This window comes from Phyllobates terribilis, unplaced genomic scaffold (genome assembly GCF_046119375.1).
Source record: "Phyllobates terribilis strain yellow unplaced genomic scaffold, ASM4611937v1 Scaffold_8__6_contigs__length_399053987, whole genome shotgun sequence".
NCBI classification, from domain to species: domain Eukaryota; kingdom Metazoa; phylum Chordata; class Amphibia; order Anura; family Dendrobatidae; genus Phyllobates; species Phyllobates terribilis.
The window spans coordinates 242,485,877-242,512,966 of NW_027362768.1; the positions used below are offsets into that span (position 1 = coordinate 242,485,877).

The 27,090-nt window shown below is 43.4% G+C and overlaps 1 protein-coding gene across 2 annotated transcripts in view; it reads right to left on the bottom strand.

Annotated features, from left to right (window-relative positions):
- Nucleotides 1–27,090, bottom strand: part of KIFAP3 (kinesin associated protein 3) — a 176,076-nt gene that overhangs the window by 61,398 nt on the left and 87,588 nt on the right. For both annotated transcript variants that reach the window (XM_073644085.1, XM_073644084.1), the window contains exons 12-13: nucleotides 3,510–3,618; nucleotides 1,206–1,318 (exon numbers count right to left, since the gene is read on the bottom strand). In XM_073644085.1, the coding sequence (XP_073500186.1) occupies nucleotides 1,206–1,318; nucleotides 3,510–3,618 (222 nt within the window). The remainder of the gene's footprint in view (nucleotides 1–1,205; nucleotides 1,319–3,509; nucleotides 3,619–27,090) is intronic.

Consider the following 27,090-nt stretch of genomic DNA (forward strand, 5'->3'; position numbering starts at 1 on the left):
CGATGCAGAAATGCTCCGGATTTTTTCCTGAGCGTTTCTGCATTTCCCTGGCAGGAAAAAAGCGTGTGGATTGTACATGCGGATTGTACATGCGGATTGTACATGCGGATTGTACATGCGGATTGTACATGCGGATTGTACATGCGGATTGTACATGCGTTTTCCTGCCAGGGACATGCGGAAGTGAAGCGATCTTCACATGCATTTCCGCATGCGGGTTGACAAGCGCTTTCCAAGCGATTTTAGCATCACTTGGAAAGTGCTTGACAACTAGGTCACACTATATAAATCCATGCAACCAGCATGGATTTATATTGTGTGACCGAAAGAATGGTAAAAAAATAAATCTATACTTACCTTCTGATGGCCCCCGGTGTCCTTGTCTCTGCTTGCCGGCAGCTCGCAGTAGATTTAAGGACCTGCCGACGTCAGCGTCGCGTGACCAGTCATATGACTAAATGAGTCAGCGCAGGTCCTTGAGTCCACCGCGAGCTGCCGGCAAGCCGAGACAAGCACACCGGGGGCCATCAGGAGGTAAATATAATGTATATTTTTTATTTTACAGGTTCTATGGTACCCGGGTCCGGAGGAGAGTCTCCTCTTCACCAGAGCCGGGTACCATCCGCACATTGAAACGCATGGATTCCGCATGTACAGATGCAGTGATGCGGATCACATGCGTTCCAATGCAAGTCAATGGCGGCGAAAACGCCACGTTTACGCAAAATAATTGGTAGTGCTGTGGATTTTTCCGCAATGATAATCCGCAGCGGAAATTTCCACAGCATGTGCACAGCACATGCGGACTATCATTGGGGAACATGGCAGACCTTCTACCAAGCGTTTTTAAGCGTTTCTGTAGCGGAATTGCTGCTCCGGAAACGCTTAAAAAACGCATAGTGGGCACACAGCCTAAAGCTTCATGGCCAAATCCAGTCAGGAAGATATTACCGTATTGAGCCCTCTTGTGTTTCTGGTGGTTTACAGCTGGTTGCCTGTGGCTGCACCCATTGCTGAGGATTTGCCACCCATGCCTAGTCCCCTCCTGTATATTTTAGCCATCAGTTCAGATTCATGTACAGATGTGATGGTTTGTTACATCACCTATTCAATGGCCATCACTGTAACACCAGCAACGTACCCCAGACTGACATCTGTACAAACAGAATATTGATTTCTGAAAAATATTGGGAAAAACTGCTTACTATAAACAAATTCTTGGTTGATCCATCATGTTGAGAAATATTCCTGATCATCTTCATTAGCAATGGATCCTTAAACTTGAGCGCTTTTTTCATCAACATCTTCAGCCCATTTCCTATAGAATAAATGTATATCTCAGTAATGAACAGTGATACAAACAGCCAGAATAGCAAAGGAAAAACAAGTATTGATTTCACATTCGGAGTTTAAAAGAGAGTTGGCAATCAGCACAGAAGACTGATTCATGCTTGATATATCTGCATCTTCATGGAATAATCAGCAACTGTGGTAATAATCTGTGGACAGAGGTCTAAGGGGAACGATGCGATAAAATGGAAATATTACCAGGATTCTGGTGTCCATACTTTCTCAGAGAGAAAGCCTCTGTGTTATTAATAGCAACCATAGTAAAATGTTTTTTTTTTTCTCATGAAGACAACCCCTGTCCATAATCCCCATTGGGTCATATAGTAGGGTTCCCTTTAAATGAGTCAAAACTTTAGCTCCTCAGGAGGCACCGACTCATCCATGCACTATATGGACAGTCACAGTGAGTTAAATATTTGCACAGACCAAAAAGCTAAGTTCCAGGATTAGAGAAGCCAGACTCATTGCTTCCAGTTACATTAAAGTGGTTGTCCTGTGTAAAACTACAAGTCTGCAGACACGCAGAGTGACTGCGCTGTGAGGATTCTCTGGTGCTAGCATCGGAGGCGCCGGTATCGGGAGCGCCGGTCATGTGCCGGCATCAGTAGCACCGGTCATGTGCCAGAATCGAGGGCGCTGGTATCGGTGGCACCGGTCATGTGTCGGTATCGGGAGCGCCGCTCATGTGCCGGCAAGTATACATTTTGCATACTCCTGGCCACATTCTGACTAGATGGGCAGCCTGACTCAATGCAAGTGTGTTGACCGAGGCTGGAAACAGGAGTCACTGCAGACTTGTAGTTTTAGACTGGACAACCCCTTTAAGGTTGTCTTTTAAAGACAACCCCTTTAGGATTTTGCCATAGGAAATTGAGATGTAGATTGTGGCAAGCTTCTTTTAGCACAAACAATGTAGTTTCACACATTAGGATATCCAAAGCAGTCTCAGAACCATGAATACCATTTTGACCCTCGTAGGCTTCAAATAAGAAGAGTCGAGTCAATCTAGTTGTGCCAGGAAGGACAAAGCTGGAGTGGCCCTGCCCAAATGACTGGGACTCCCCGGACCCAACTCCCCTGGAAGCTCCATTATCTCTAAAAAGCTGCAGCATTTCTCCAAACCTCACCACCTGTTAAAAGGGAATTTATTAATTCAGTTAACTCTGTTATAATATGTGAACGTTATCAAAAGAGAGGAGTATATGGTAAATGTATAAATAATGTAAAAGTATATGAAAAGTTGTGGTCCCCATGGTTAGATTTTCCAGGTCTGGAAACAACCCCATGTTACAGTACAGAGTCATTCCTTTGTGTTAAATGGAAAGATAGGCAACAAACTGCTATATAGTAATGCGTAGGGCATGTTGTACAACGCGACCCTGTCAGAACTAATAATTTGAGTGTGTTGAGAGTCCTCTCTTTGGTGCAGATATTTTGTAATAAAGACAATAAAGAATGCCTGTAACCGCTAGGCATGAATGGTAAGGGGGCTGGGGTGTTACTTAACCATGATTAGTCTTTATTTCTGTATTTGCACTATGGTTCATTTTTCTTTTTGTCTGTAATTTTCATGTCTAATTGAGAAAATCAATAAAAACAATTGTTATAAAAGCTGCAGCATTTTACAGTAAAACACAGATGCCTGGAATGAGGGGGCTGCCCGTGATTCAAGCCGCCTGCGGTCTGCAAAGCATGAATTACAGAATGAATTACAGCATGACCGGTTCCCTTTAAATGGCTTGCACACTTGTAAAGAACAAAAAAACTGGTGGAGCATTAAACATTTCCCAACCTTGTAGTGGAGCCTGCAATACGGTCTCTAAATAGCGTTAGGGGTGCTGGTCTCACAGGCCATGACTGGAAAGGGACTGGCAGATTGTTGGCCACATGGCCATGATGTTTTGTGTGCAGCCACATAGCAATCTAGAAAGACTCCCATGTAAAAGATATTGACAAATGGCAGCTCCTGACAGCAATACAAGCACTGGGAAACTAAATGTTATGCTGAGCCCCCTGTACTGTGAGCTCAGCATTAGATCCACTGAATACAGGGACACGGCACTGTTAACACTGCAGGTTTCTGTGCAGATTACACACATTGCTGGATGGGTCTTAGCAACAGAACACAAACGTATTCCATCTGGATAAGTCCTACTCACCTTCACATATTAACTGAGCGTTTCTTTTATTTGCTGCTAGATTTATGCAGAATGAAATCAATTCAAGATCAATGCGTTCCTCTGAGCACTCAAACAACATCTTCATTAACTAAAGACGGGAAGAAGAAAACGACAATCTGTAAATTGCCTCTCACTGAGCGATAACATTGGCCGCGTGAGCAGCATATATACAGGTGCATCTCACTAAATTAGAATATCATGAAAAAGTTCATTTATTTCAGGTCTTCAATTCAAAAAGTGAAACTCATATTATATAGAGTCATTACAAACAGTGATCTGTTACAAGTGTTTATTTCTGCTAATGTTGAGGATTAAAGATTACAGCCAATGAAAACACAAAAGTCATTATCTCAGTAAATTAAAATAATTAACAAAAAACACCTGCAAAGGCTTCCTAAGTGTTTAAAATGTCCCTTAGTCTGTTTCAGTAGGCTCCACAATCATGGGGAAGACTGCTGACTTGACAGATGTCCAGAAGGCAGTCATTGACACATTCCACAAGGTCCCAGAGTTCCAATTTTCATTTGGAAATCAAGGTCCCAGAGTCTGGAGGAAGAGTGGGGAGGCCACAATCCAAGCTGCTTGAGGTCTAGTGTGAAGTTTTCACAATCAGTGATGGTTTGGGGAGCCATGTCATCTGCTGGTGTAGGTCCACTGTGTTTTATCAAGACCACATTCAGCACAGCCGTCTACCAGGAAATTTTAGAGCACTTCATGCTTCCCTCTGCCGTCAAGCTTTTTGGAGATGGAAATTTCATTCTCCAGCAGGACTTGGCACCTGTACACACTGCCAAAAGTACCAATACCTGGTTTATATACAACAGTATCACTGTGCTTGATTGGCCAGCAAACTCGCCTGACCTTAACCCCATAGAGAATCTATGGGGCATTGTCAAGAGGAAGATGAGAGACACCAGACCCAACAATGCAGATGAGCTGAAGGCTGCTATCAAAGCAACCTGGGCTTCCATAACACCTCAGCAGTGCCACAGGCTGACCGCCTCCATGCCACGCCGCATTGATGCAGCAATTGATGCAAAAGGAGCCCCGACCAAGTATTGAGTGCATTTACTGAACATACATTTCAGTAGGCCAACATTTCGGATTTTAAAAACATTTTTCAAGCTGTTGTTATAAAGTATTCCAATTTACTGAGATAATGACTTTTGTGTTTTCATTGGCTGTAAGCCATAATCATCAACATTAACAGAAATAAACACTTGAAATAGATCACTCCATTTGTAATGACTATGTAATATATGAGTTTCACTTTTTGTATTGAAGAACTAAAATAAATTAACTTTTTGATGATATTCTAATTTTGTGAGATGCACCTGTATGTATACACACAGTACTGTGCAAGATTGTTAGGCAGGTGAGGAAAAGATGCTGCAAAGAAAAATGGTTTAAAAAATACAAGTGTTAATAGTTTATTTCTTTTTCCAATTACCAAAGTGGAAAGGGAGTAAGCAAAAAAATTAATTTAAATCAAATGAATATTTAGTGTGACCGTCCTTTGCCTTTAATCAGCATCAATTATTAGTTTTTGAGATTTTAAATGGAAGTATGAAGTGTCTTTCATCTGCTGCACAAAGTCTCCTTGGCCAACCACTCACTGAGTCTACAATCCTGAATGCTGAGAAATACAGGAAGATCCTTATCCACCATGCAAGACCGTCAGCGAGGAGTCTCATAGGCTCCACATTTATTCTGCAGCAGGACAATGACCCCAAAACGTACAATGCCATTAGCCAGTTCAGAAGCCGGTCATTTACAGTGCCTTGTGAAAGTATTTGGCCCCCTTGAACTTTTCTACCTTTAGCCACATTTCTGGCTTCAAACATAAACATATAAAATTCAAATTTTTTTGGGAAGAATCAACAACAAGTGGGAAATTGATTGGATATTTTAAACTTTTTAAAAAAATTAAAAACTGAAAAGTGGGGCGTGCAATATTATTCGGCCCCTTTACTTTCAGTGCAGAAGTTCAGTGAAGATCTCTGAATGATCCAATGTTGTCCTGAATGACTGGTAATGATAAGTAGAATCCACCTGTGTGTAATCAAGTCTCCGTATAAATGCACCTGCTCTGTGATAGTCTCAGGGTTCTGTTTCAAGTGCAGAGAGCATCATGAAGATCAAGGAACACACCAGGCAGGTCCGAGATACTGTTGTGGCCAAGTTTAAAGCCGGATTTGGATACAGAAAGATTTCCCAAGTTTTAAACATCTCAAGGAGCACTGTGCAAGCGATCATATTGAAATGGAAGGAGTATCAGACCACTGCAAATCTACCAAGACCCGGCCGTCCCTCTAAACTTTCATCTCGAACAAGGAGAAGACTGATCAGAGATGCAACCAAAAGGCCCATGATCACTCTGGGTGAACTGCAGAGATCTACAGCTGAGGTGGGAGAGTCTGTCCACAGGACAACAATCAGTCGTACAATGCACAAATCTGGCCTTTATGGAAGAGTGGCAAGAAGAAAGCCATTTCTCAAAGATATTCATAAAAAGACTCGTTTGAAGTTTGCCACAAGCCACCTGGGAGACACACCAAACATGTGGAATAAGGTGCTCTGGTCAGATGAAACCAAAAATCGAACTTTTTGGCCACAAAGCAAAACGATATGTTTGGCGTAAAAGCAACACAGCTCATCACCCTCAAAACACCATCCCACTGTCAAACATGGTGGTGACAGCATCATGGTTTGGGCCTGCTTTTCTTCAGCAGGGACAGGGAAGATGGTTAAAATTGATGGGAAGATGGACGGAGCCAAATACAGGACCATTCTGGAAGAAAACCTGTTGGGAGTCTGCAAAAGACCTGAGACTGGGATGGAGATTTATTTTCCAATAAGACAATGATTCCAAACATAAAGCAAAATCTACAATGGAATGGTTCAAAAATAAACGTATCCAGGTGTTAGAATGGCCAAGTCAAAGTCCAGACCTGAATCCAAATCGAGAATCTGTGGAATGAGCTGAAAACTGCTGTTCACAAACGCCCTCCATCCAACCTCACTGAGCTCGAGCTGTTTTGCAAGGAAGAATCGCCAAGAATTTCAGCCTCTCAATTTTCAAAACTGATAGAGACATACCCCAAGCGACTTGCAACTGTAATCGCAGCAAAAGGTGGCGCTACAAAGTATTAACTCAAGGGGGCTGAATAATATTGCACGCCCCACTTTTCAGTTTTTAATTTTTTAAAAAAGTTTAAAATATCCAATGAATTTCATTCCACTTCACGATTGTGTCCCACTTGTTGTTGACTCTTCCCCCAAAAATTTGAATTTTATATCTTTATGTTTAAAGCCAGAAATGTGGCAAAAGGTAGAAAAGTTTAAGGGGGCCAAATACTTTCACAAGGCACTGTACCTGTCCCTGATCAAACACATTTTTGGGTTTTATCATATACTCCCTGACAGAAATGATGTCGCTTATCCATGTTATGTAAATAAAAGCTTATAACCCGACGTTAAATTCATCCATTGGTTTTATAAATTACTCTTTTGAAAGCTGAAACCCTCCCAAATTTGGTTTAGGTTAAGAAAATAAATTGGCATCAATGCGGAAATATTGATCATTTAATGAATACAGAATGGTCAGATTTTGGCAAGACAAAAGTTCTGTCGCCCACAGAGAGTAATGTGATATTCAAACAAATAATTATCTTAAAATACAAATATATGTAGCATAACATTGGTGAATGAAGTTGTGGTGCTATTAGAGTTATATTTAATATTTTGTGTGACTTCCATGAGCTTGAAGGACTGCATCCATGCGGTTCAACAATGATTCATACAATTTATTAATGAAGTCATCAGGAGAATGGTGAATACATAAGAGAAGGTATACATATATTTCTGTATATTCATTTCAAATGTACGCCCCCCTTTTTTTTTGCGACACCCCGTGATTTACACGCGCATCCTCCACCATAAAAAGAGTGAGAAGGGAGGGAATAAGTGAGGGTGCTGTCGTGGGTTCTGGAAAATCCGATTACCGGTAAGTAATCATCATTTTTCCCATTCCCCACGACATCACCCATGGAGAGATTACAAAGGAATCCCCTTAGGGAGGGACCACTGCTTGTAGGACTTTCCTACCGAAGGATAGATCACCAACACCTAGATCCACCCTGTAGTGCTTGAAGAAGGTGGAGGGTGAAGACCAAGTGTCAGCCCTACAAATTTGCTCCAGAGAAGCATTTGCCCTTTCCGCCCAAGAAGTAGAGGCAGCCCTAGTGGAATGTGCTTTAATTTTATCAGGCGGGAGAACCCCCCTGAGGTGTAAGCCAGAGCAATCCCCGTCCTGACCCATCTTGCTATGGACCCCATGGACGCTGCCTGGCCCTTCTTGGGACCCTGAAAGAGAACAAACAAGGAGGTGGTTTTCCTAATACCCTTGGTTGACTTCAAATATTGCAACAGACATCTACTGGCATTTAAGGTATGGGACTCCCTTTCCCCTTAATTTTTAGGGTTCTCACAGAATGAAGGTAATACTATATCCTGTACCCTATGGAAGATGGATACTAATTTCGGAAGAAAGGCAGAGTCTGGGGAAAGAATAACTCTGTCCGACAGGAATTGAGTAAAGGGCTGATTTATAGATAGAGCCTGAATCTCTCCCACCCGTCTGGCAGATGTAAGGGCTACCAGGAGGGCCGTTTTAAGGGTTACATTTTTTAGAGAACAATCTGATAAAGGTTCAAAGGGTGGCTTAGTAAGGGCTCTGAGGACCAGGTTTAAGTCCCAAGGGGCTGCTGTCGGGCGAGGGGCAGATTCCGACCGACTGACTGCTCTGAAAAATGTTACTATCAAGGGGTGGGATGCGACGTTCCCTCCGAAGAGGGCCCCCAAGGCTGCAGAGTGAACCTTAAGGATGCTCTTTTTTAGCCCCAATTCCCAACCCTTTTGTAGCCCCCAATTCCCAACCCTTTTGTAGGAGTTCTAGAATCTCCACATATGCGACCCTCTGATTCTTTAAGGGATTTATTCCTGAAAAAAACAGGAATTTACTCCATATCCTGTAATATATAATAGATGTTGTTTTTTCCTCGACTTAAGGGTGGATATTACATTTTCCGAACACCCCTTATTTCTCAGAAGCTGCCGCTCAAGCGCCAAGCCGTTTAATGAAGTTTCTTTATGTCGGGGTGATGAATAGGGCCCTGGGATAGGAGGTTTGGAATCTCTGGAAGTACCCACGGAGTTGCTACTGAAAGGTGACGTAGCCAGGTGAACCACGTCCTTCTGGACCAGAATGAGGCCACTAGAATTATCTCGACCCTTTCTGTGCGTATTTTCCTGAGAACCGCAGGAATTAGATGTAGAGGGGGAAAAGCATAAAGAAGACCTACTGGCCATTCGTGGAGCAGGGCATCTATCCCCCCGGGGAGTTCTTTTGGATTTATTGAAAAGAATTTCTGGATCTTCCTGTTCGATATGTTTGCAAAAAGGTCCATTTTTGGAACCCCCCAGAGATCTACTATTTTCTGGAAGACTTCTGTGTTTAAAGACCATTCGTCCTGGTCTACCCTGTGACGGCTCAGGAAATCTGCTTTTACGTTTTCTGACCCCTTCAAATAGCCTGCTGAGATGGAACTTAGATTCCCTTCTGCTAGTATCATAATCTTTTGTGCCTCGGCCATCAGCCCTTCTGACCTTGTTCCTCCCTGCTTGTTTATATAAGCTACTGCTGTTTTATTGTCTGAGAGTATTTTTAGGTATCGATTTTTGACAACTGGCAGGATTTTTCGTAAGGCCAATCCTACAGCTGCTAATTCTGTCCTGTTGGAAGAAGCCTTTATTAGGTCTTGTGGCCATCTCCCCTGCAGAATACTTCTGTCTACGTGGGCCCACCACACCCAGGGGCTTGTGTCCGTGGTATTACGGGGTCTCTCTCTTCCCATTGAACCCGCAGGGATAGATTTGCCTCGTTTGTCCACCATGTTAAAGACAGCTAAGTATCCCTTCTCTATGATGGATCCGTTTTTTTTCTTAGGAATAAGGGGCTGTAAAACCCCTTCCCCTCTTCCTCTTCTGGGACACAGGTCAGTGCTCCCTTTTGGATTAGGGACATAACCTCTAGCTCTAGGGAATATTGAACCAACCCAGAAGGTTGGTATCTAATGACGATATAGGGATCTGGAGGAGTGGAAAGGAACTCCAGTTTCAGCCCCTCCCGTACGGTGTCTAGAACCCATAGGCTCCGAGAAATATTTTCCCAGGCAGGGAGGAAGTGCTTCAATCTTCCATCTACCTGGGACTTGGCGTCCTTGTCTTCATTATTTTTTTGGGAACCCAGACAAAAAAACCCTACCCCTGGGAGGTTTTCTCCTTGCTTCTTGGTTTCTTCCACTTTTGAGTCTTTTGGCTTCAGCCCCCCCTTCCTCCTGAAAGGGCGGAAAGGCCTTTTGAATTTTGGTGCGCTCACCTGGGGAAACCTTTTTTTTTGAGTCTCCCGCCTTATCCAGGATCACGTCGAGAGTGGGCCCGAAGAGGTAATTTCCTTAGAAGGGAATACAGCAAAGCCTGGACTTTGAATTGAAGTCTCCTCTCCAGTTTTTTTTAACCAGAGGGCTCTTCTGGCTGAATTTGACAGGGCACAGGTTCAGGCTGTCAGACGAACGCCATCTGCTAAGGCGTCAACAAGAAAGTCTGCTGCTTTAATTATATTTGGCACGCATGTTAGCAGCTCGTCCCTAGGGCATTTGGTCTGGATCTGGTCTTGCAACTGAGCCAGCCATACACTTAAAGATCTCGCCGTGCATGTTGCTGCTATATTCGGCCTGAATGCCGTGGCTCCTGTTTCCCACGCTCTTTTTAGAAAACTCTCTACTTTCCTATCAAGAGGGTCCTTCAGGAGCCCCGCATCATCAAATGGGAGGGAGGAACTTCTGGAGACTTTGCAAACTGCCACATCTATCTTGGGTGCTTTATCCCAAACTTCAGAGTACTCTGCCCCGAAAGGGTATTTTCTTTTCATCAGTTTGGGGATGTAAGCCTTTCTGTCCGGTTTTCCCCAATCCTTTTTAATCAGCTGGGAAATGGTTTTGTGAACTGGAAAACACTTGTCTTTACTACTTTCTAGACCTCCAAACATTTGATCTTGTACGGACCTGGGCTCCTTTGTGTCTTCCATTTTCATGGTAGCCCTAAGTGCTTTCACCAGCCTACTAATTTCGTCAAGCGGAAAACAAGAGAGGTCTTCATCACTTTCTGAAGAGGATGACCATGCTGTGGAGCTTGTATCGAATCTTCCTAGCTGGCCTTCCTCCCCGACATCTTCTGAACTAGAGTTGTCGCTAGCCTCTTTTGACGCTGCGCCTGCCTTTAACCCTTTAAATTACTTTTTCATTTCGCTTCTAATCATGGACCGCATGTTATCCATCAACGAAGGGGACTCTTCTGACAAGGTTCTCTCAATACAATCTTTGAATAGCTTTTTAGTGTATGTGGCATCTAATCTACTTTTGCATAGTGCACATTCCTGGTGTTTAGAATTTGCTTGAGTTTTTCTAAGCCTTCCCTAAGGGCAAAGTGTAAAAGAAGGTGGACACATTTAATAAGGTTTTTCCAGGGTTTCACCCCTGACTGACCCCACCTGACCCCACCTGACTCAAGACTACCGAGGTCGAAGCGGTTGCTTCTATGGGTTCTCCGGGCTGAGCTGGGTCCTCCACTCTTGAAACCCTGCAGCAGTGAATGGAGGAAGGGGGGGGGGGGGGGCTTTTATCCTCTTCCTGCTCCTCCCCCCTCCCCCCCAGAAATCCCACTGGTCTTCACTGGGGAAGCACTCTGCCCCTCGGGCCGCGCCCCCAGATGACTACCCCGCTTCCCCCCCCGGGGACACCCCGACCCCCTAGGCCGTGCCCACGGGAGCCATCGCTGTCCGGCTCCCAGTGATATTCCGCGCCACTGGATGTGACGCAAGACGCCGGCGGGGGCTCCGGGGAAGAACTCTTCCCCGATAGGCCGTGCACCGGGGACTCACGTCACGCCGGCCCAGGGATGCTTTGTGCTCGTTGCGCGAGATTCCCCGCTCACAGGTCGGCCTCCGGAGTAGCGTCGCGCATCTCCCAGAGAAGGATCCGGACACCCGGCCCCCCAGGAAGCCGCAACACTCAAGGTAATCTTCACTCCCCCGGCAGCACCTGGGGAGATGTAGGGCTTCCTCAAGGACAGGAAACCACCGAGGCACAGCAGAGGGCTCCGCCTTTTAAACCTGTAGGGTTTCCTGTCCTTGGGGCAGATCCCTCTTTCCATGGGTGCTGTCGTGGGGAATGGGAAAAAAGCCTTTACTTTCACACAAAAATTGTAAGGCTCGTTTTGAGTTTGCCAAAAGACATGTGGAGACTCTTCAAATGGAGGGAGGAAGGTGCTGTGGTCAGAGGAGACCAAAATTGAAATTTTTAACCACCAAGGTAAAAACAATGTCTGGCGTCAAACTAACACAACTCATCACCCTAAGAACACCATCCTCATAGTGAAACATGGTGGTAGCAACATCATGCTGTGCGGATGTATTTCGGCAGCAGGGACAGGGAAGAAGTTGAGGAGTAGATGGATGGTGCAAAATACAGGAATACTCTTGAGCTAAAACTGTTTCAATCTGTCAGTGATTTGAGACTGGGATGGAGGTTCACCTTCCAACAAGACTGACCCAAAGCATATTCCTAAAGCAACACTCGAGTGGTTTAAGGGAAAACGTGTCAATGTTTTGGAGTGGCCTAGTCAAAGCCCAGACCTTAATCCAATTGAGAATCGTGTGGTCAGACTTGAAGATGCTGTTCACCAGATGAAACCTTCTAACTTGAAGGAGCTAGAGCAGTTTTGCCTTGATGAATGGGCAACAATCCCAGTGGTCAAATGTGGAAAGCTCATAGAGACTTATCCAAATGACTTGTAGCTGTAATTGCCACAAACGGAGACTCTACAAAGTACTGACTTTAGGGAGGTGAATAGGTATGCACACTGTGAAGTTTTCAGTTATTTTGTCCTATATGCTGTTTGCTTCACAATTAAAATAAAACCAAATGTTCACAGTTGTAGGCATGTTCTTTACATGAACTCATGCAAATACTCAGAAAAACACAGTTAAATCCCAGGTAATGAGGCAGCATAACACGAAAAATGTCAAGGGGGATGAATACTTTCGCAAGTCACTGTATAACCACCTATATTTTACCATGGAACAAATGTTAGGGGAAGGGATAACTGCCAGAGCACTGATCTTTAGCACTCTAATCAAAGGGGTTGTTTGGGACATTTACATTGATGGTCATCAATATGTGATCAGTGGGAGTGCCCCTGAGAACCCCTGCCAATCAGCTTTTCCCGGTGCCGGACAGATGTGTGAGTTGCGGATCGGCAAAGCACAGCTACATCAACTGCATATTGGCCCTAACTGGGTACTGCACATACGGCCCCTATTCGAATAAACAGGAGGTGGGGGGTGAAGTATTCAGCAGTGGCCACGATATAGTTGATAGAGCTGTGCAGCTCTACAACACAGTATATTCGGCCCGCGATGGCATGGGAACAACGGATTGGTGGGGGTGCCACGTGTTTCACACCCACTAATCAGATGTTGTTAACCTATACTAAGCCAATCAATGTAAAAGTCCCAAACAGCCACTTTAAGAATGAATGGAGCGGAGGTGTGCATGCTTAACCTCTATTCCATTCACACAGGGGTTTTTTAGACCTTGTTCTTGGGATCGGTTGGGTAAAGTCATGAGCAGAATTCCTGAACAACATCAGTTTGGAGGATCCATGACCATTACAAGCATGTAGGACTTAAAAGAACCTGTCCTCTGATTCAAGCTGCCCGAACCACGAAAAGCATGAATCACAGTCGGGCTTAGTTAATGCAGGAAGTTACGTTCTAGTATGTAACCAGGGACGTTTCAAGGAAAACATACTTTGAAAAATGACGCAAACTGTCTCTCGGATGACTAGTCTGAGACTGCTCCATGCAGATTCTCACCAACCCACTTCCCTAGATTGACAGGTCACACAATATACACACATATAGAAAAACACCTGTGAGTCATGGGGAGCATGGTGGGGAGTCAGCCAAAACATGGCTGGATTTCAAAGTTTTTGTATTTCTGGAATGTAAAGTTACATAGTAAAAAAAACACTGCAGCAATAAGAAAGCCTGTGTCGGATTCATGCTGCCTGTAACTCGGGAGCATCAATCAGATGACAGGTTCCCTTTAAGTGTATAAAATGTATAATAACCTTGATTGAAGTGATCTATCTATATTGATATATCTACATACATAATACAGTGGTGGCCAAAAGTATTGGCACCCCTGCAATTCTGTCAGATAATACTCAGTTTCTTCCTGAAAATGATTGCAATCACAAATTCTTTGGTATTATCTTCATTTAATTTGCTTGCAAGAAAAAAAACACAAAAGAGAATGAAGCAAAAATCAAATCATTGATCATTTCACACAAAACTCCAAAAATGGGCCATACAAAAGTATTGGCACCCTCAGCCTAATACTTGGTTGCACAACCTTTAGCCAAAATAACTGCCAACAACCGCTTCCGGTAACCATCAATAAGTTTCTTACAATGCTCTGCTGGAATTGTAGACCATTCTTCTTTGGCAAACTGCTCCAGGTCCCTGATATTTGAAGGGTGCCTTCTCCAAACTGCCATTTTGAGATCTCTCCACAGGTGTTCTATGGGATTCAGGTCTGGACTCATTGCTGGCCACCTTAGAAGTCTCCAGTGCTTTCTCTCAAACCATTTTATAGTGCTTTTGGAAGTGTGTTTTGGGTCATTGTCCTGCTGGAAGACCCATGACCTCTGAGGGAGACCCAGCTTTCTCACACTGGGCCCTACATTATGCTGCAAAATTTGTTGCTAGTCTTCAGACTTCATAATGCCATGCACACGGTCAAGCAGTACTGTGCCAGAGGCAGCAAAGCAACCTCAAAACATCAGGGAACCTCCGCCATGTTTGACTGTAGGGACCGTGTTCTTTTCTTTGAATGCCTCTTTTTTTTTCTTGTACACTCTATGTTGATGCTTTTTGCCAAAAAGCTCTACTTTTGTCTCATTTGACCAGAGAACATTCTTCCAAAACGTTTTAGGCTTTCTCAGGTAAGAGAACTCCAGCCTGGCTTTTTTATGTCTCGGGGTAAGAAGTGGGGTCTTCCTGGGTATCCTACCATACAGTCCCTTTTCATTCAGACGCCGACGGATAGTACGGGTTGACACTGTTGTACCCTCGGACTGCAGGGCAGCTTGAAATTGTTTGGATGTTAGTCGAGGTTCTTTATCCACCATCCGCACAATCTTGCGTTGAAATCTCTCGTCAATTTTTCTTTTCCATCCACATCTAGGGAGGTTAGCCACAGTGCCATGGGCTTTATGACACTGTGCACGGAAGACACAGGAATATTCAGGTCTTTGGAGATGGACTTGTAACCTTGAGATTGCCCATACTTCCTCACAATTTGGTTTCTCAAGTCATCAGACAGTTCTTTGGTCTTCTTTCTTATCTCCATGCTCAATGTGGTACACACAAGGACAGAGGTTGAGTCAACTTTAATCCATGTTAACTGGCTGCAAGTGTGATTTAGTTATTGCCAACACCTATTAGCTGCCACAGGTAAGTTACAGGTGCTGTTAATTACACGAATTAGAGAAGCATCACATGATTTTTCAAACAGTGCCAATACTTTTGTCCACCCCCTTTTTTAGGTTTGGTGTGGAATTATAAGCAATTTGGCTTTAGGACAATTCTTTTTGTGTTTTTTTCATTGAAGACAAATTAAATGAAGATAATAATACCAAAGAATTTGTGATTGCAATCATTTTCAGGAACAAACTGAGTATTATCTGACAGAATTGCATGGGTGCCAATACTTTTGGCCACCACTGTACACGCACATATATACATTATATATATACACACACACACACTCATGTATAATATATATAAATAAATTACAAGCTTAGTATGGCTACTTTACCCCTGATAAATTGTTATCATAGAAACCACAGTCATCTGTTAACACTACAATACTTACCTAATGAGTAACGTGGTTTTACGTGTCTGGGTGTCTTTCTATTATTTTTAGTAAGAAAACCCCCAGAGTTAAATGATAAATGAGCTTTATGAACTTGTGGCCTATCAGTTTCTTATTATATAGTTGTTTACAAAATGTTAAAAGTGTGACACATCAAAAGCAGTGATAATTGGCACCTAATAGGAAATATTAACATTAAATTTGTCCTGCTTTTAAGGTGCCCACTGTCATCTTTTCCTAATTTAGCAGGAAGGCATTAAAAAGGACTGCAGGCATTCTGGAGATGTAAGAAGTAGCTTAATCAGACAAGTCCCATATTGAGTATCATATAGCATAAGGGGCGCACTAAAAATCACCGTGTCTAGACTGTCTGGCACCTGACTTCACGTATTTACCAGTGACCAGAGGCCAAAGCTAAATCGTTCTCTCACTGCGCACACCTCTTCCCTCCCCAGCATGAACATCTTTAAGTCATTATGTTGTGGTTCAGCATGCCTAAGGAATTAGTCCACAGGCCAGTTTGATGTTCTGCACTCTGCCAAACAATACGTACGGAGCGCAAAAGGGCTCAACTAGGAGGGGCGCTCTGAGAACAGGAGACTTCAGATCAAAGCCTGACTGGAAACAGAAGGCAAGAGTGAAACATGGAGAAGCAAGCCAATCCTTCACCATGCCAAGCAGAAAATATGAACATGTTCGCACGACAGCAGTTACCAGAACGCCTGTGTTCACATACGGTCGGCATTTGCATATATTTACACACCATGGAAAGGTCAGGTTTTAACGTTCGCCATAATAAGTAGCTGGCGTCTGATATGCGGACATCGTGGAAAACAAACTGACAGATGAACGTTCTGAAAGCGAGAACTGCAGGTACCCGATTGTGGCTAAACAAGCCTAACACTAACAAGACTATTAATCTGTACACCCACAAATAGCTACAGGAAGAACCGTTCAAATATTTACAGAACATTATAGGAACATACACATCAGCCATGACATTAAAAACAGGTGAAGAGAAGCAGGAAAAACGGGCAAGAGAACGTCTTTAAGTGATCTGCACCAAAGCGTGTTGTCTAGAAGACTGGGTCAGAGCACTTCCAAAGTGGCAGGTCTTGTGGGGTGTCCTCACTATGCAAGGCTTAGTGTATCTATTAGAGTTGGTTCAAATTGATTCACATGCCCCACTCCATCGGCCAGGACAGTTGTCGATGGCCACTGGACCAGAATGGAAGAATGACCTCTTACCTGTAGGAATCCGTGGCTTTTCTTTTGATTATCTGGCCTGTTGTAAGATCTTCGTAGCAGCATTATGTACATGTGACATTGCTCCAGGCTAAATAATCAAAAAAAGAGCCGCAGATGCTGTCAGGAAAGAAGCCATTCTCTCGTTCCCAGCCAGTGGCCAATTCATTCGACCCAACTCTAGTACCTACCAATGAGAAAAATACTTCAGCAGTGATTGAAAAAATTAATGATTGACAGGTGTAAGAACAATCCATTACAGCTTGATGAGTATGAGGCTGCATCGCCACAGACCAGGAATATTGGAAATGTAGAACCCTGTCAACCATCAAAAGTCCTTACAATTGGCATGCGAATATTAGAACTGGACTGTGGAACCGTGAAAGATGATGTCTAAGAGGTCTAATTAATCATTACCCCTGATGAAGCTGCATAACAGCAGCGATACGCATGGGGTCTATACCTGACATGTTTCGTGGTACACCTTTTGTTCTTGGATCCCATATTATGGGCCTCATCTGATTATTTTCAGCTGGGTGTATTGGCTTATTACCTATAGGTACTGTCTACATATATGTGGGCCATTAATTTATATAGTTGTATTTATCCAATTATACTTCTCTCATCTATTGGATTGGATTGTTGTTCATACATTTTTCCATATGATGTACAGTGGAGAAAATAAGTATTTGATACGATGCCGATTTTGCAAGGTTTTCCACCTACAAAGAATGGAGATGTGTGTAATTTTTATCGTAGGTACACTACACCTGTGAGAGACAGAATCTAAAAATAAAAACAGAAAATCACATTGTATGATTTTTAAATAATTAAATTGCATTTTATTGCATGAAATAAGTATTTGATCACCTACCAACCAGCAAGAATTCTGGCTCTCACAGACCTGTTAGTTTTTCTTTAAGAAGCTCTCCTACTCTGCACTCATCACCTGTATTAATTGCACCTGTTTGAACTCATTACCGGTATAAAAGACACCTGTCCACACTCAATCAATCACACTCCAATCTCTCCAACATGGCCTAGACCAAACAGCTGTCTACGGACACCAGGGACAAAATTGTAGACCTGCACAAGGCTGGGAAGGGCTTCAGGACAATAGGCAAGCAGCTTGGTGAGAAGGCAACAACTGTTGGCACAATTATTAGAAAATGGAAGAAACACAAGACCACTGTCAATCTTCCTCAATCTGGGGCTGCATGCAGGATCTTGCCTCGTAGGGTAAGGATTCTGAGAAAGGTCAGGAATCAGTCCAGAACTACTCAGGAGGACATGGTCAATGACCTGCAGAGAGCTAGGACCCACACCGTTAGTAACACACTAAAATTAAAATCCTGCAGGGCACGCAACGTCCCCCAGCTCACAGCAGCACATGTCCAGGCTCGTTTGAAGTACACCAATGATTATATGGATGATCCAGAGAAGGCATGGGAGAAGGTCATGTGGTCAGATGAGACCAAAATAGAACTTTTTGGATTTTTTTTAGATTCTGTCTCTCACAGTAGAGGTGTACCTACAATAAAAATTACAGACCTCTCCATTCTTTGTAGGTGGGAAAACTTGTGAAATCGGCAGTGTATCAAATAGTTATTTTCCCCACTGTATATACATATGCCATACACTTGCACCTTATTTATGACATGTTGATGATATTATATAGATGTTACTTCTCGGGTACCATTTGGAATTTACAGTACTCACATATACTTGATCTTATTTGCTGTATATTTTTGTGGGTTCCATATCATTGTTTCGATGATGTACAGTGGGTACGGAAAGTATTCAGACCCCTTTAAATTTTTCACTCTTGTTTCATTGCAGCCATTTGGTAAATTCTAAAAAGCTAATTTTTTTCTCATTAACCCCTTTAAAGCCCATGACGTACTAATACGCGTCTGTGCCCTGGGCTTTAAGAGCCTGACCTGGATTAGTACGTCATCGCGATCGCGTGCGCACACAGGCTGTGCGGGCGCGATCGCTGCCGGGTGTCGAAGTCGATCGCAGCATTGCGGTGGCAAGGGGAGGTGATCGGTATACTCACCTCCTCTTCCGGCCTCCAGCGCTGTCTGCCGCGGCTTCCCGGGTGTTGCCATGACGACCCGATGTCGTCATGACAACATCCGGGTCACCAGGCAGCAGGAACATTGTTTGGTCATGCGCAGTGCACGACCAAACAATGTTCTCACTGTGCAGCGCTTGACTGCCTGCATGGCACAGGGATGGTGCTCCATCCCTATGCTATGCAGGCGATCAGAATAAAAAAAGTTAAAGTCCCAGAGTGGGACAAAGTAAAAAAGTGTCAAAACTCTCAGAAAGTGAAAAAAAAAAAAAAATTGTAAAAATATTTTAAAAAAAATAATCCACCAAAAATAAAAATATAATGTACCCATCAATAAATATTATTATGAAAAAAAAGCAAACAAACAATAAAAGTACACATATTTGGTATCGCCGCGTCCGGAACGACCTGACCTATAAAACTGTCCCACTAGTTAACCCCTTCAGTGAACACGGTAAAAAAACAAAACAAAAAAAAAAAACAAAGCAAAAAACGATGCTTTATCATCATACCGCCAAACAAAAAATGGAATAACACGTGATCAAAAAGACGAATATAAATAAAAATGGTACCACTGAAAACGTCATCTTGTCCCGCAAAAAATCAAGCCGCCATACAGCTCCATCATCCGGAAAATCAAAAAGTTATAGCTTTCAGAATAAAGCGATGCAAAAAAATAATTTTTTCTATAAAATAGCTTTTATTGTGTAAAAGCGCCAAAACAAAGAAAAACGATATAAATGTGGTACCGTTGTAAACGTACTGACCCAAAGAATAAAGCTGCCTTATCAATTTTACCACACGTGGAACAGAATAAAAAGAAAAAAAAACAATTCCTGAATTGTTGGTTTTTGTTTATTCTGCCTCCCAAAAATCGGAATAAAAAGCGATCAAAAAATGTCACGTACCTGAAAATGGCACCAATAAAAACGTCAACTCTTCCCGCAAAAAACAAGCCGTCATATGACTCTGTCTGCCAAAATATGGAAAAATTATAGCTCTCAAAATATGGCGATGCAAAAACTAGATTTTACAAAAAATGCGTCTTTTAGTGTGTGACAGCTGTCAATCATAAAAACCCCATATGATTCTGGTATCGTTGTAATCGCACCGACCCGAAGAATAAAGTCGTCTAATCACTTATACCACACGAGGAAAAGCGTAAAAAATAAACTGTCGGGTTAGGGTTGGGCTAGGGTTAGGGTTGGGCTAGGGTTAGGGCTGGGCTAGGATTTTTTTCAAAAGTAAGAAAAAAAGATGACGATATGGCGACTAGTGTTGAGCGCAAGTGCTCGCTACTTGAGCTTGCATCGGGTGCTCTGGTATGCATTGAGTATCGTGGGTATTTGAGTGACATGCTCGAGTCTCCGCCCCATATGCTTCGCGGCTAAAAAAACGTTGCGGGGATTGCCTGCCATGCACGTGCAATCCCCGCATGTTTTTTTTGGGTGTCTAATAACCGTGAAACATGCGGGGCAGGGACTCTAGCATGTCACTCGAGCACACGCAGTACATGGTGCATACCCGAGTACCCGATGCAAACTCAAGTAGCGAGCACTTGAGCTCAAGACTAATGACAAGTTATTCAATATGATGACCTAATGTTATCAAATTCTGTGTCGTACCTCTGGGTTCAAAATGTTCACTATACCCCTTGATAAAATCCTTGAGGGGTCTAGTTTCCAAAATGGGGTCACTTATGGGGGAGCTCCAATGTTTAGACACACAGGGGCTCTTCAAAAGCGACATGGTTCCAATTTGTTAGCGGACACCATGTCATGTTTGGAGAGTCCCTGTGTGCCTAAACATTGGAGCTCCCCCAAAAGTGACCCCATTTTGGAAACTAGACCCCCCAAGGCACCTATCTAGATGCATAGTGAGCACTTGGAACCCCCACGTGCTTCACAAATTGATTCGTAAAAATGAAAAACTGGAAAAAAAAATACTTTTTCATTTTTCCGGATTAATTTTTGAAGCACCTGGGGGTTCAAAATGCTCACCACCCATCTAGATAAGTTCCCAGGGGGGTTTAGTTTCCAAAATGGGGTCACTTGTGGGGGTTTTCCACTGTTTAGGCACATCAGGGGCTCTCCAAACGCAACATGGCACAACAAATTTTGGGGTCCATTTTTTCCTGTTACCACTGGGAAAATAAAAAATATTGGGTCTAAAGTAACATTTTTGAGAAAAAAGTTAAATGTTCATTTTTTTCTTCCACATTCCAAAAATTCCTGTGAAGCACCTGAAGGGTTAATAAAGTTCTTGAATGTGGTTTTGAGCACCTTGAGGGGTGCAGTTTTTAGAATGGTGTCACTTTTGGGTATTTTCTGTCATAAAGACCTCTCAAAGTGACTTCAAATGTGATGTGGTCCCTAGAAAAATGGTTTTGTAAATTTTGTTGGAAAAATGAGAAATCGCTGGTCAACTTTTAACCCTTATAGCTCCATAACAAATTTTGGTTCCAAAATTGTGATGATGTAAAGTAGACATGTGGGAAATGTTATTTATTAACTATTTTGTGTGACATACCTCTCTGATTTAAGGGCATAAAAATTCAAATTTTGAAAATTGCTAAATTTTCTAAATTTTCGCCAAATTTCCGTTTTTTCACAAATAAACGCAAGTGATATCGAAGAAATTTTACCACAATCATGAAGTACAATATGTCACGAAAAAACAATCTCAGAATCAGGGGGATCCGTTGAAGCGTTCCAGAGTAATTACCTCATAAAGTGACAGTGGTCAGAATTGTAAAAATTGGCCTGGTCATTAACGTGCAAACCACCTTGGGTTGTAAAGGGGTTAAAGTACACTCTGCACCCCATCTTGACTGAAAAAAACAGAAATGTAGAATTTTTTGCAAATTTATTAAAAAAAGAAAAAACTGAAATATCACATAGTCATAAGTATCCAGACCCTTTCCTCAGACACTCATATTTAAGTCACATGCTGTTCATTTCCTTATGATCCTCCTTGAGATGGTTCTACTCCTTCATTGGAGTCCAGCTGTGTTTAATTAAACTGATAGGACTTGATTTGGAAAGGCACAAACCTGTCTATATAAGACCTCACAGCTCACAGTGCCTGTCAGACCAAATGAGAATCATGAGCTCAAAAGGAACTGCCCAAGGAGCTCAGAGACAGAATTGTGGCAAGGCACAGATCTGGCCAAGGTTATAAAAGAATTTCTGCATTACTCAAGGTTCATAAGAGCACAATGGCCTCCATAATCCTTAAATGGAATTAGTTTGGGACCACCAGAAGTCTACCTAGATCTGGCCATTCAGCCAAACTGAGCAATCGTGGTAGAAGAGCCTTGGTAAGAGAGGTAAAGAAGAACCTCAAGATCACTGTGGCTGAGCTCCAGAGATGCAGTAGGGAGATGGGAGAAAGTTCCACAAAGTCAACTATCACTGCAGCCCTCCACCAGTCGGGCCTTTATGGCAGAATGGCCTGACGGAAGCCTCTCCTCAGTACAAGACATATGAAAGCACGCATAGTTTGCTCAAAAACACATGAAGGACTCCCAGATAATGAGAAATAAGACTCTCTGGGCTGATGAGACGAGGATATAACTTTTTGGTGATAATTCTAAGCGGTATGTGTGGAGAAAACCAGGCACTGCTCATCACCTGCCCAATACAATCCCAACAGTGAAACATAGTGGTGGCAGCATCATGCTATGGGGTTGTTTTTCAGCTGCAGGGACAGGACGACTCGTTGCAATTGAAGGAAACATGAATGCGGCCAAGTACAGAGATATCCTGGATGTAAACCTCTTCCAGAGTGCTCTGGACCTCAATGCTTTTTTCTCTTTGATTTAAAATAGGTTTTGCTTACCAATTTAGCACCTGTTTCATTATTAGGTATGCATCTTTTGTATGTTTCGTATGAGGTCTCCTGGACAGCCAGGTGAGTATTTGTCGCTTACCTGGGAAAGACCAAGCACTAGGATGACAGCAAGTGGAGACAATGGCTAATGTTCTACTGGAAACTTGGAAACCTGCATTGAGGTGGGGGTTATGTTGACATGCATCACCAACCTAAACATTTCTGTAGAACAGAACACATTCATGACAACAGGTTTCCCTGATGGCAGTGGCCCCTTTCAGCAGGATAATGCATCCTACCACACTGCAAAAACTCTTCAGGGATAGTTTGAAGAATATAACAAAGTTATTGATGTTGACTTAGACCCCAAATTCCCCAGATCTGTCACGGGTGTGTCAGATGTGACAGACAGTCGCCCTGCAATTGGTTGCAGAAGATCTCTTCATTTGGAATTACAGACATCTTCTTAGCTGTTTCAATCTAGGACCCAGCGGCTACCTTCTTCCTGCTAATTGACACCCTGTCCTGGGGGTTTAAATAGTTTCACCTTGCAGTAGGAAGGGGTCGGTGATACTGACATGTTTTCTTGTGAATGCTTGGAGTTCTCAGACAGCTATCTTCCTCTGTGGTGATAGGGGGACACTAGGAGTTAGCTCTCTGAAGTCGGCTAAAGCTAAGCTACTTTCCCCCCGTGTTTGTCTCCCTTGATGTCTTTAGTCGTTAGTGGGGATCGACTAGTGTTCATCCCCCCCCTGCCCTATCCAGGGCCAAGTGCTAGGACAATACAGGGTTTAGGCTTGCATGCAGCGATTGGTGAGGAACCAATATAGGGACGTTAGTGGAAACAGGGTGATATCAGATCAGCCTAGGAGGTCTCCACTTCCCCCTTTCCCTAGAGTCTGGGCTCCCTTTCCCCCTTCCCTTTGTGTTGCACTTAGTCTTTCACACACCTTGCATGACATGATCTCAATCAGATCCGTAGGATGTTCTTGAAAACAAGTCTGATCCATGGACGCACCACCTTTTAACTTACAGGACTTAAAAAATCTGCTACAAACATTTTTGTGCCAAATGCCAACTTTCACAGGTCACTAGACTTTGCAATTCTAAATACATAATTAAATGCATTTCTGATGAGACCTATACTTGCTTAGAAAATTCATGCCTAAACTTGTATAATCCAGCTATCAAAACTGGAACACTGGACTGGATGCGCTGGAATCATAAAATGATTAATTTACTATTACGTTGGAAATCTTTTAAAGAAAGTTATACAGCTATTCTGATATGGGATTTAAAACTAAATACACCAGTCTCATCAGGTCTAGGAGAAAACCAGAATGGTGCATGCTGTTTATCTTCTAACTTCCATATATCAGATTTCACAAGGTGAGTGCTTTGCTGTGCAGAACAATTGCTAGCATAGCTCTCGCTTTGCAGATGTACATCACCTAGTGTTATCATATTATACATATACCACTGACTGCCATTTGGTCCTGTGCCAGGATTCCACTCAGGGAGCAGGCGAAAGAACCAGTGGTTAGCCAAGTTAGTAAGAGATTGCGACCGCTGTATTAGCGCGGGCATCCTCAAACTTCTAGGAGACAGGCTTCTAGATAAATCTACATTAGTGTTCAGCTATGTGTCGAAAACATGATGCATGTCAGCAAGAAAGCTCCAGTAAGGAGCTGAAATGTATTGTGTTTTATATACCGTATTTTTCGGACTATAAGGCTATGTGCCCACGATGCAGAAATGCTCAGGATTTTTTCCTGAGCGTTTCTGCATCTCCCTGGCAGAAAAAAAACGCATGCGGATTGTACATGCGGATTGTACATGCGTTTTTCCTGCCAGGGGCATGCGGATGTGAAGCGTTCTTCACTTGCATTTGCGCATGCGGGTTGACAAGCGCTTTCCAAGCGATTTTAGCATCACTTGGAAAGTGCTTGTCAACTTGGTCACACTATATAAATCCATGCAAACAGCATGGATTTATATAGTGTGACCCGAGAGAATGCCAAAAAAGAAAAAAATAAATATATACTTACCCTCTGATGGCCCCCGTTGTCCTGCTTCCCTCCATTCTCCCTTGCCAGCAGCGGTACACTGAAGAACCTGCTGAAGTCAGCGTTGTGTGACCCGTCACATGACTATGACGTCAGCGCAGGTCCTTCAGTCCATCACGAACTGCCGGCATGCGAGGAGGAGCGCATCGGGGGCCGCCAGAAGGTAAGTATATATTTATTTTATTCTTTTTTTTACAGTTTTCTATGGTACCCGGGTCCGGAGGAGACTCTCCTCTCCTCTAGACCTGGGTACCATCCGCACATTAGAACGCATGGAATGCGCATCTACAGATCCAGTGATGCGTAATCCATGCGGTCTAATGCAAGTTAATGGCGGCGAAAACGCAGCACTTCCGCAAAATAATTGGTAGTGCTGCGTTTTTTTCCGCAATGATAATCCGCAGTAGAAATTTCCACAGCATGTGCACAGCAGATTATCATTGGGGAACATGGCAGGCCTTCTACCATGCATTTTTTAAGTGTTTCTGCAGTGTTTTTGCTGCTGCGGAAACGCTTAAAAAACGCATCGTGGGCACACAGCCTAAGACGCGCTTTTTTCCTACAAAATTTTGGAGTAAAGTGGGGGGGGGGTGCGTCTTATAGTCCGAATACTATCTCCCTGTATATACTGTGGCTCTGCATGATAGGAGGTCTGGGGGAGCAGCAGCGGGGGATCAGCGGGGCACAGGAGGCAGCAGCCGACAGCTGCAGCCTGCACTGTGCCCGCTACTTAAGAAAATGAATATACCATTTTCCTTAATAGCCGGCACACTGTACCACAGCGCGGCTCCTGCTGCGCTCTGTGGTCTGTGTGCCCGCTATTAAAGCTCATGAATATTCACTACAAACCACTCCCATGGGTTGCAGTGAATATCCATGGTCTTTAATAGCAGGCACACTGACCGCAGAGCGGCAGCAGGAGCCGTGCTTTGGTACAGTGTGCGCGCTTTCACACTGTGTGAGGGCTCATGGCAGGGATGCCATGCGCGGCTCACACAGTGAGAGTGTCAGCAGCAGAGCGTGACAGAGCTCCGGGACAGGAGAGAGGAGGTGAGTATGAGTGTTTATTTTTTTTTTTTGTGGGCAGCAGGATGGGGGTTCAAGGGGTGCCAAGCATAAGAGGATGGGGGCTCAAGGGGTGCCAAGTATACCAGGAAGGGTGATCAAGGGGTGCCATGAATACCAGGATGGGGGCTCAAGGGGTGCCATGCATACCAGGATGGGGGCTCAAAGGGTGCCATGCATACCAGGATGGGGGCTCAAGGGGTGCCATGCATACCAGGATGGGTGATCAAGGGGTGCCATGCATACAAGGATGGGTGATCAAGGGGTGCCATGCATACAAGGATGGGGATCAGGGGGGTGCCATGCATACCATGATGGGGTATCAAGGGGTGCCATGCATACCAGGACGGGGGAATTAAGGGGTGCCATACATACCAGAATGGGGGATCAAGGGGCGCCATGCATACCAGGATGGGTGATCAAGGGGTGCCATGCATACCAGGATGGAGGATATTAACAGAATTGGGGGACATTACCCCAATACCAGTGTCAGCAGCAGACTCCCTCCCCTATAACAGGGCATCATGACCACATTTTTTGCTTAAATATTTTTTTTCCTATTTTCCTCCTCTAAAACCTAGGTGCGTCTTATGGTTGGGTGCGTCTTATAGTCCGAAAAACACGGTACATTACTGAAAATAAATGAGGAGATCACGATAAGCCTGTCGCTTGGAATTGTGGATGACCAGTAATATAGCACAAACAACATACAGCCAATGTCATTCAAAAACGTCCAATCACCCCGCACATTAAAAAAATAAAAATGATCATATTTGGCATTTCTGTATCTAGCAGTCTGATCTTTCAAAAGAAAAAAATATTTATGATGTGATTACAGCAAGAAAATACCAAATGATTGGTATACAAAATAAAAACACCAGTATTGCATTTCTGTCACCTCGCCTGCCCAAAAAGGCTAATAAAGAGTGATCAAAAATGAAATGTATCCCAAAATCTACAGCTTGTACTGACCTATAGAATAAAGTGCCCAGGTGATTTTTTTGCACAGTGAGCACTGTAAAATACAACAGTATAATTTACATAAGAAGTTCATTCAGGGGGGGTCGATTGGACCCTGCCCAATTTATATGTAGTACTTTTGGTTTTACTACTTTTGCACAAGAAAACTATCTTTTAAAGCAATTTTTTGGTGCTCATATTGTGAGCGGCATAACATTCTCATGTGTTTGTTTACAGAGTTATGTGAGGGTTATTTT